This window comes from Panthera tigris, chromosome D1, assembly GCF_018350195.1.
Source record: "Panthera tigris isolate Pti1 chromosome D1, P.tigris_Pti1_mat1.1, whole genome shotgun sequence".
NCBI lineage: Eukaryota > Metazoa > Chordata > Mammalia > Carnivora > Felidae > Panthera > Panthera tigris.
In genome coordinates this window covers 56785653-56796420 of record NC_056669.1, presented here as the reverse complement: position 1 = coordinate 56796420, position 10768 = coordinate 56785653, and the positions used below count along the sequence as shown (strand labels likewise).

At 52.6% G+C, this 10768-nt stretch overlaps 1 protein-coding gene across 2 annotated transcripts in view; it reads right to left on the bottom strand.

The window, feature by feature from the left end:
- Positions 1–2117: 2117 nt before the first annotated feature.
- CHRDL2 (chordin like 2) overlaps positions 2118–10768 on the bottom strand; it is a 32808-nt gene continuing 24157 nt past the window's right edge. The window contains exons 8-12 of one of the 2 annotated variants that reach the window (XM_007099094.3): positions 9971–10165; positions 7571–7744; positions 6700–6754; positions 3192–3284; positions 2387–2471 (exon numbers count right to left, since the gene is read on the bottom strand). In XM_007099094.3, the coding sequence (XP_007099156.2) occupies positions 3194–3284; positions 6700–6754; positions 7571–7744; positions 9971–10165 (515 nt within the window). In that variant the 3' untranslated portion in view covers positions 2387–2471; positions 3192–3193. Of the gene's footprint in view, positions 2472–3191; positions 3285–6699; positions 6755–7570; positions 7745–9970; positions 10166–10768 lie in introns of both variants that reach the window. The other variant, XM_015536996.2, reaches the window with a different exon arrangement.

The window sequence follows — 10768 nt, the reverse complement described above, 5'->3', positions numbered from 1 at the left end:
TCGTACCTGGTGTCTGCCTCGCTCAGCCATGCTGGTCTTCACCCAGCAACCAGAGCCAGCTTGCTAACCCACAGACCTGACCCAGGCACTGAAACCCTTCCACGGCTCGCAGCTGCCCTCGGATGAAGCCAGAGCTTCTCAGCTGGGTCTTCAGCCTCACCTCCCTTAGCTCTGCCTCAAGCTGTCCAGTGAGCTGTTGGTGATTCTCCCTATGACATGCTTTTTTACATCTTCCATGCATGTCTCTCCCTGCACCGTCTCCCTCCCTCCACCTTTTCTTCACATCCTCCTCATCCTTCAGAGCCTGCTGAAACGTCCTCAGTCTGGGCAAGCTTGTACTCCCCATGGCCCTGTTGTCACAGCAGGTGACAAGGTGTTGTGATGCCCCATCTCCTCCTCAAGACTTTGGCTCCCTAAGGACAGGCAGAGCCGGGTTGGTTCCTTACACTGTGTGGGTCGTCTAGCATAATGTCCTATCGCAGAGGAGCTTAGCAAGTGTTTCACGAACGAACACACGAAAGGGGAAGACAACAAGTCAGAGGGGTGTAAAACCACCAGCAAGCTGCTGAGCGGTTCCCAAGGCAAGCCTTGTGTGTGCACACTCAGAAACGTCTGGACCCAAAGGAGGAGATGCTGATATGCTGAACATGTCTCCCATGGCAGAAAAGGTTTGGGGTGAACCACACAGGCTTCGGATAAGCCCCTCAAAGAAACCAGGAAGGCAGTTGGCCTGCAATACCAGGGAAAGTATACAGGGAAGTCCATTCCTGTGCTGAGGCCCGGAGCCACTTCTGATTAGAGTCCTGCCTCCAACCCCATTCTCCAGCAGAGGGGAGGGGCCGTTGTGCAGGGGCGGGGGTGGGGGTATCCAGGAAAACTTTCCTGAGAAGAGACACCTGAGCCAAGTTGATGGCTGACGGAGTTCACCACGTAAATGGCTGAGCGTTCAGATTCCTGCGCCTTAAATGTGAGATGCTCAGAGTTCATCGTCCCGGAGTTCCGAGCTAACCCTACATGGTGAGCGAGCAAGGCCAGAATGCTGTCTTCTCTTGGATGGACAGGTGGAGGCTGTGAAGAGCTAACGTCTTCCTACTCAGGGGAGGAGGGGGAGATTCCAGCCATGTTCCTCAAACCCCAGACTCTCAAACCAGGCCCGTGGGAGCTCGCAGGGGGAGTTTGGGCAGTGCGACATTGGCCCCTGCTCAGTGAGGGCGGCAGTGATAGGCTGCTTAGCAGACTTCCCAGGCCTCCCTCAGACACCCGGGTACAAAGAGCAAGGCTCTGGAAACAATAGTCAGAGCCCTCCAAGTGACTACAGGTGGCAGAACTCCAGCCCATAGGCCACTTTACATCACCTCTCCACAGCTTCCCACAGGCTTGGGGTGGAGGGCAGCTCTGTCCTGGAGCAAGACCATGGGTCTGGGAGTCCGTAGGCTGAGGTCTAGTCCTGGCCTCACCTGTTGTCACTGTGAAGTTTTGAGGGAAGACACTGGCCGATCCTGATCCTCTGTTTCCTTCTCTCTAAGGTGCGGGTGATTCCTACACTGTTCGTTCACCTTAAGTGAAATCATGAGCATTAAAACATCTTTGAAATTGCAAGTAATTGTACATGTAGGCAGGATAAATTATTAATGTTGTCTTTCATCGTAACTGTTAGGCTTTCTTCCCAGATGGTGGTGCCAGGGTTGGCAATTTGACTGCCAAGTCTTGGAAATCCTCGGAGGTGAGAATATTTGGGTTTATGACATTGGTCACGGTGGACCGGGGGGGGGGGGGGGGGGGGGGGGGGGGAGGGCTAGCCTGGAGCAAGAGACCTGGCACCAGTTTTACCTCTGCCACTGCCCCGCTCTGTGGCTTCAGGCAAATTACTGCTGCTCCCTAAATTCAGTGTCCTCATTGTAGAATGGGGCTGACAATCGTAAGGATCCCTGGAAGATTTGCTGGCAAAGTGCTTTGAGGCTCCATTTCCCCCTCCACTGGCTATCTAGAGGCAGTCCCTTTCCTAGGCTCAGTGCCAATGAGCTCCAGGAGGGGGGCCGCCCATAAAAGCAGGAGGAGCCATAGCTGGGGGGCCAGGGACAGAAGCAGTACAGAGCAGGGGGGGAGGCCACGGGCAGCAGACAAAGGCCTGGGCAGTGAGGCTGGGGGAGCTAGCCCTGGCTCCGGTAACAATTCACCATGAGGACAGGGCCGGTCTCTGCCTCGGCTGCATCTCAGTCTCTAGCCCTGCAAAATGGGGATGGGCAGGCCCGCCTTGTAGTCCCTGTGGGAACGTGCGGGGACTGGACATAAAACTCAGCAGGCAGGATTGAGGGGTAATGCAGCTTGTTATTTATTAATATATAACAACAAAAATGATAAAGCTCATATCTGCAACTGTTTAGGTCTTTATTATAAGGTCTTGGTTGCTTTGTCTGGACTGGCTGTGACCTTCAGCTCCGGGGTCTGGGCTAGGAAAATGTTCCAGTGACCTGCATGGAGAAAAGCAGAGGGGTATGTGTGTGGGGGGGGAAGGGGGCTGAGGGGGGTGTGTATGTGTGTGTGCAGGGGTGCATGCATGTGCACAAAAGAGGCAGAGTGACTGGGGTGGGAAAAACTTGGGACAAGAAGAATGGTGAGGGCCTGAGTTTGGAGCTCATAGGAGGAAGGGGATGGATATTTCCATCATAACCCCACATCCCAATCAGTTCTGGCACGTGACCCCAACTTCAACCAACCAGCATCTGGGGGCTGGGCTGGCTTCCTAACACCTGTTAGTGACACTCCCATCTGTGACTTCCTCTCCCCCACTTAAAGCCCCACCTGGATCCGTCTTCCCTGGGATACCGTAGAGCAAGTTAAGGGCATCAGAAGGAAAGTGGTTAGGAGGGTTTCAGCGGGAAACGTTCCAATACAGCGTGGGTAGGCAGCATTGGGGCTTGAGGGCTCAGGCCTCCCTCCTCCACAGTCCTGTCTCCCTCACTCCCAGGACCAAATCCAGATGGTTCTGCTTCACCTTCCCGCTCCCAAGCGCCCTGAGTTGAGAAATCTCTGGCCCAGACGCCCACTGGATTCCTGTGCCGGGAACTGACGTCTGTGGCTGACAACCACCCTGCCCCCCTCCCAGCACCAGCAGCCTGGAACTCCTCATGAGGCCCTGGCCTCTGGCCGGGCTCTTTTCCCAGGCCCCAGTCCTCAGCCCGACGTCTCACCTTCATGGGTGCTGGGGAGTAGCCGGAAGTTCTGTGCCTCTTTCTGGAAGTCTTGCTTCCTGACTTTCTTGATCTGAATCAAGTGGAAGATTCCTGAGGGCAGAGGCAAGGGCATGAGCAGGAAAGGTAGGGCCGTGTGGTCAGTGAAACAGGGTGACTTGGACCTAGACTGGACCTAGTCACCGCCCTCCCCTCCCCTATTCTGACCAGACATCAAACCCTGTAGACTAAATTTCCTAAAGGTTTTGAATCTATCCTCCCATCTCCACTGCCACTCTCCCCATCCGGGCCCCATCACATCTTGCCTGGGTCACTACACTAGACTTCTGGCCCCTTTTACTCCCCCTCCAGTCTGTGATCCTAACTGCAGTCATTCAAAAACATACGTTACCTGTCATTCCCTTTCCCTGACCTCCCATCACCTCCCTGCTGACCCTGCACCTGTCACCCTCAGCATCCTGCTCTCACACTACTCACCTGTCCACAATGTGTGTGTGTATGGGGGTGGGGAGGGGGCCTGTGTGGACAGGTCAGGCTGTTTTTTGGGCACAGAATGTGTGATAAAAATCAGTAGGTGTGTTTATCAGACTCCAAAGAGCATCAAGTGTCAGAGTGGTAGGGCTCCCTTTCAGCACAAGGCTCTGTTTGCCCCACCCCTGAGAGGCCTTCCTGTGCTCCAGCTCTAACCGACTACTTAAAGTCTTTGAGGGGCCCAAGCCTGTACATAGGCTGCCCCCTTTGCTACAAATCCTTCTCCTATTGACTTCCGTTTGTCCTGCTGCTACCAGGTAAACTCCTGCTCATTCTCTGAGCTTTAGCTGGGAAGTCTTCCTTGATTTCCCTTCCTTGGGGCACCCACAGCTCTTAGCTTGTGTTTGTGATTGGGCCTATTTCTAATGTCCTCTCCTTGTGTCTATTCTTGCCTCCCCTACTAGACTGGTTACTCATGGAAGGCTTTCCTCTCTGGCTCCCCTGAGCCTGGCCCACATTAGGCATGTAGGAGAAATGAATGAACGAATAAGTGAATGAATACATGAATGAATGAATCCCTAGATGAATGGATGGATAAGTAAATATATGTGTACCCAATCTAGGCCAGGCCCTAGAGAGGAACAAGGTATCATCTGGATCTCCTGATGTTTGCATCCCATGGGGAGCTAGCCACAGGCACCACACATGGCACTGAGGCCCTGAGTACATGGGCTGGGAGGTTGCACCAGCTGTTAGCACCAGGGTCTGTGGCCAGAAAGAACAGATGTGACAGCAAGGTCTCTGCTAGGCCAGCACAGCCCTCAAGAAAACTAAGAATTGGCCTTGCTTGTGGAAATCTGAGTAGGATCCCACAGAGGAGAATGGGCAGCACTAAGGTCCAGGAGGCTGGGAATGTCCAGCATTGTTCTCAGGACCCTCCAGCCCAGATGCCAAGGACCAGGATATGGGAGAGACTCACTCCAAAGGCCCAGGCTACATCACAAACCTCAGATGGTTCTTCCGCCCAGGCCTGACACGGCACATACCCCAGAACACAGATTGGAGAGATGACAGGATGAGGGAGGGTCTTCGTACTATAGCCTATAAAGCACGATCCTAATGACTGAGCTCTTGGACTTGGAATCAAGAGCTAGCCTGAGGGGCATGGTCATGCCCTTTGAGGGCATGCCAGGTCTGAGGGCAGCTGGGCTCTGTGGACCCCCAGGGCAGAGACGGCACTGGCAGGTGAGTCCCAGGAGATAGGGCAGGCTCAGCTCAATGTGAAAACAAACCCTTTCGCAGTGGAGCCATCCACAGTGGAGATGGGGTGGGGTATGTGCCGTCAGGGGCTAGAGACCATCAGGGAGGCTGTAGGGGGGCTTCCTTCCTAGACAGGGGCTGGAATTGAGACCCCTGAGGTCCCTTCTACTCTGAAACTCCAGAATCTAAAAGGCTCTTAACACTAAGCCAAGCCTCTGGGGCCTGAGGCTGGCTTCACGGTGATGTGGCCTCACTTAGCCCAGGTTTTGGTGTCCACCTGGTGCCTTTGTCTCCAGGCCAATTCTCCCCTTCCTCTCCCTGCCCCCAAGGCCTGCTGTTTCTGCTCCTCTGGGTGAGGAAACAGGGTTTCCCACTGATAGCCCTTGGAGTGTTTGTTTTGACCCCCACAGTCTGGGACAGGGAGGTAACAGAGAGGCTAATGAGGCAATTTGGCCACCCAGGGGGTCAGGAGATGGAGAGGAGGTGTTTGCTAGTGACAGCCTGGCATTGTGAAGTTGAAGAGTCCCCACCACCTGGTCTTTTTCTGCTGGGCCTGGTCATAACGAGACCGGCCTTGAGCTACAACTCTCCGGTCTGCGCCATCCTGGGCACACCTTGACCTTCCTCAGGCCCCTCTCTGAAAGCATTAGGTCACCTCCGTGGAGATGGCACTGGGGACAGTCAGACTTGGGTTTGAATCTTTGCTTTACTGCTTAAATAAACTGTGTGACTTTGAGCAAGTCATTTTACCTCTCAGACTCCATTTTATCTGCAAAATGGTGCATTAATACATATGCCTCAGGTTTCTTATATGGATGAAATGAAACACATTATGCATAGGGTGAGCTCCACACCAATCACAGAGCACGGGGTATGTCAGCACAGGCTCTTGGGCCAGTCTGAGGCTGTCGCTGCCACCTCTGCCTGCAATGTGTTCCTCTTGCCTTCCTAACTCCTAACCAGCTGCAGGCCCCTGCTCCACGAAGCCTTCCAGCCTGAACAACTCAGCTCCTGGTGAGCTCCTACTGCACCCCAGTCACTAAGTCCTGGGCTCCCAAAGACAGAGGCTGGGGCTTACTACTCCCTGGGGTCCCAGTCCTTGCTGGGGGTGAGGGGAGGTCTGGAGTAAACCAGCACCTGTCCAGGGGCTGATGGAGTTTCAAGGCATAAAATAATTATAAGGGTTACTGAAGCTAACTCCTCAGCTGTGGCAAAACGCCCACCCAGCCACTGCTTGCACACTCCTGTGAATGGAGATTGCTCCCTCCCTTCTTTGACAGAAACTGTCAAGGTATGACAAAGTGCTTCCTCTCATTGGTGGAAATGTGCTTCTCTACAATTCTAAGAGGATGTGGGATGAGGATACTAACGTCGTTAGCACCTACTATAGGTCGGGGCTGTACCTATGTGATTTCATCTAATCCTCCAAACACCCTCCTCTCCAATTAACAGAAGAAAAAATTGAGGCCCAGAGAGGTCAAGTGATTGCCCAAGGCCACACAGTTAAGAAATAGCAGAGCCAGAATTCGAACTCAGTTCTGTCTGATTCCAAAGCCCCTGTTTGTTGTTCACTCAGAACACAACAGCTCCCCCTTCCTGGGGCAGTCCTTCAGAGCCATGAAGCCAGCAGTCCTGTCCCCCTGAGTCTTCTCTTCTCCAGGCTGAACAGCTCCGCTTTCTTCGTCCATTCCTCCTAGGACAGGAGGCAGAGTAGAGCAGGGAAAGAGCCGCATCTGACGTCACAAGACATGGGCTCTAGCTCCCATCCTCCACTTACTGGCTGTGTGGCCTTGGGCCAGGCACTTCACCTCTCTGAGCCTCAGTTTCCTCATCTGTAAAATGGGGATAATAATACCTAACTCTCAGGATCATTGAGGATCAAATGAGATAATGAATGTGAAAGCACTTTGTAAACTCTAAAGTGCTTCACACATTGGTTGTCATCATCATTATCATCATTCTTATCATTCCCTCTTCCACCCCCACCCATTTCAGCAAGACCCATCAGTAGAGAAAAGTGACCTTACAGCTAACCCCCACTTAGAGGGTTTAGTTTGTTTTGCTCTACCCAGGGGATCTATATTTGGCAAGAAGTGCCCAGAAAACCAAATTCTCAGCAATTTCCTCATCAATGAAAACTCCTCTTCACCTTCAGCCGGTGATAGGAGCATCTTGTTGGATTTGGCGAGTTTCTCACAGAATGAGACATATATTCTCACATAGAGGGATAGACTCCACCCAATAGAAAAGGCTAAATGAGCCTGAAGGCCCTCCTGCTTTGAGGAGGCTGTGGATGTCCTTCTGCCCGAAAAGATCTCCCCTCACAGAGTGCTGAAGTTCTACTGATAGGCCTTTGCTTCGGTTGTAGGCATTACCCTGTCCTGGCTCCTTGCAAGTGCAACAACCCCTTCCCCCCAGGAGAGGGAGCACTGGGAGGCCCTGGATGAGCTTATCAGAACTGCCAGAGAATCACAGACAGAATCTCCGTCTCCCTCTACCTTGGAATCAGAGACTCAAATCTGGAAGGGTAGCCAGAGGCAGGTCTTCCTGGGCTAGAGGCACCTGGAGGTGCCCTGGAGGGCCCCGGAGGCCCCTGATAAGGGGGACAGGCCAGAGGTAAGCCCGACTGGGAGTGGGCCCATGCTCACCTTTTACCAGCTTCCAGAGGTAGATCTCCACCTGCTCAGAGGCCTCATGCTCGAGGGCAAAGCGATGTAGGTTGTCTGGGCTTGGAGACACTGATGTGTGGACGAGGACCCGGCCTGGCACCTTTGGACACCTGGTAGCACTGATCTCACCGTGGCCAGGGTCTGCCTTGTCCTCTGGGAAAGACAAGGAGCTGTGAACATTCTGTACCCCTCCTCCCGACCCCTGCCTGGTATGCTCAGGAAGCTGGGCCCTGGTCTGACACCCCCCTCCGGTCTTTAAGGTCTTTGGGAAAGTTCTGGTGCCCCTGGGAAAGAGATGGGGCATTTCTCCCATACACTTCCCATTGATTAGCATATTAAAACCTTCTCATCCTTCTGGGCTCAGCTCACCTTCCACCTTCTCCAGGCAGCCGACCTGGAACAGCTTAGCCTACCCTGTTTTTTCTCCACTCGCGGCCTTTAAAGCCCTTCTTGCTTATGCCCCCCACTCATGCCCTTAGTCTCACTGACACGCATTGCCTTGTAACTGTCTCACTTGGGTATGTTCTTCTCTAAAAGAGACCCACGGGATGAAGACCAGGAGCCATGTCCTCCAAGTCTTTTGAGTCACCCACATCACCAAACACAGATTCTCATGACCATACATGGAGTGAAAGGTTTGGGAGGGGTTGAGGTGATGATGGCAATAGTGATGATCATGGTTGTGACGGAGGGTGGTGGAGGTGATGGTGTGACTGTAGTGGTAGAGGGGACCGTAAGGGTGTAGCGGGGAGCGGTGATGGCGACAGTGGTTGGATCCAGTCCTAAAGCCTGGACATGTTGGAATTCCAAGGACATTTCCTGGAACTTTCCATGTACCAACATTCCCTATTTTTCAGGGACTAAAGGACTAAGTCCCTAAACATACACACTTCCTTCTAAATTCTTCCTAGTTATAAAACTCTTAGAGATGTCCCGCTAAGAGTTGTAAGGCTACAGTCTCCATATTTTTAAGAGGAAATGGACTGGGTTCCAGTGGCAGAGCCCAAGATCAAGTGTGTTTGTGAGGGAGCCCAGCAGTGAACCACAGCCAGTCTCCAAGAGAATCCAAATTGAAGCCCCACCCCTCGTTTTCTTCCAGGTGCCATTCTGTCATGCTCTGTCCCTAACCCTGTCCCAATAGCATATTACTCTGAAAAATAATAGTGACCCCTTATATTTGGATTTTGTTTGGATGTTGATTTACAATTTATAAAGCATTTTTCATCAACTCTGTCTGAGGCTCCGAAAGGAAAGTAACTTGTCTAAGCTCACAACAGTAAGTTAGGGAAGTCCGTCGGTAAGCAAGCTAACATAGACTCACATTTCCTGACGTCAAAGCCTGGGGTAGGTGCAGACTTAAGATGATTGCAGCCACTCTGTGATCTCATTTGTAAAACAGCTGAGAGATGAGGATTAATTGAACTAGGTGAAATCACAGGACAATACCTGGTGCCGGTAGGTTCTCGACACACATTTCCTTCCCCTTTTTTCCTCCCCATTCCTCTCCTTTTTGTTTTGCCAACCCAGCCCTCTAACCAGAAATGGTAAAGGCACAACACAGCCCGCACCTTCTACCCCACCTGCTCTCCTTCCAGGATTGAGGGAATGGGCCTGTTCCTCACAACAGCTACTGTTGACAATCACAGGCTGTTCCTCCCAATGAGATACTCTGATGTTTTCTTCTGCACACTTATTAATCCTAGGGTCACATGACAGCGTTAGAGGAACTCAGCCGGCAAGTCTGGAAGCCTGAGTTCTAATTCCAGCTCCACGACTACTTTGCTCTGTGACTTTAGAAAGTCCCTTCTTTTCTCTGGGTCTCAGTTTACCCATATGTAGATGAAGGTTAAAGGAAGACAACAGTGGTCAAGAGCATTGTCTTTGGAGTAAGACAGACTTGGGTTCGGATTCCAACTGTCATTTGAGCTGTGTGACCTTGCACAGGGCACTTATTTTCTTGGTCTGTAAAATGGAGACAAAGATACCTGCCCTGTCCATTTGTGGTGAGGAGTACATGAACTCCCACATGTAAAATGCCTGCTTGGCACATGGTAAGTGCACAATAAACATTGACTATTCCTCCTAAAAGGCCTAACATCCTATGATTTTATGATTTCAAAGAACCCAGAACATTATTTGATTCTGTGTCTTTGACTGAGAGCCTCTGAATCTGTCACTATAACATTAGATATTCCATAAGTCTAATATTTTGTGAGTCTGGCATTTTCCACTCGAGTGCATCTAAAAACCCTACATCCTATGGCTCTGAGTCCATTGCCCCATCTGTGTCGGAGATGTTCCAAGTATCTGTGCCCTGGGGACAGGGACCCAGGGCCCACTCAGGGCAGTGCCCTCCCTGCCTCCAGCATCTCTTTGTACCTGGGCAAATCTTGCAGCACTTCCCGGCCACTTTCTCAGGGTGATGGCAGGGATACTCAGTGGGGCAGGTCACCCGCTGGCAGTCCTGGCGGCCGTCCTGACAGGTGCACAAGATGCAGGGCAGGGGTCCAAAGGAGCGGAAAGCTGGGTGCCACACCTCCCCATGGGAGTATGTCTTCCCACTGTGCACGCAGGCTAGGCCAAGGAGGGCAGGAAGGGAGGAGGGTCAGTGCCTCAGACCTGGGCCAGAGTCCAGTGATGGGTGGGGGTGGGGCCTTGGGGAGCCCCCTGCTCCACCAGTCTGGCCCAGCCACACTGCTTGTAAAGCTGAGGCCAGCTGCAGACCTGGCCCCTGTCCCTGACTTCTCCCCTGTTTCAGCACTCAGAGCTGACACGTGCCCAGAAAGTTCTTGCTGAAGAGGGAGAGTACTCCCCCTGCCCGTCACAGCATGTCTGGTGGGAGGAGAGCTGAAATCAAGTTCGGACACTTACCTGGCTGTGTGAGCTCTGGCAGGTCCCTTCCCCTTTCTTAGCCTCAGTGTCCCATCTGTACAAAAGGGGCTGGGACAGCAGCTCCTCCTGCTCCACCGGTCGGGGGCGGGGGGCGGTCCCCCGCAGTAAGCCTGCTTTCCTCCCCCTCTGCTGCCACCATTGCCCACTTGGCCTCCTTCCCTGCTGCATCCTGACCATCTTGCTGCAGCCTAGCTCTGCTCCCTCCTTTCTTTGTCAAAAACTTTCCCTCACCACTTCCTTATATTAGAGTATTTATTCGCATGTCTGGAGCCCCTCGAGGACAGG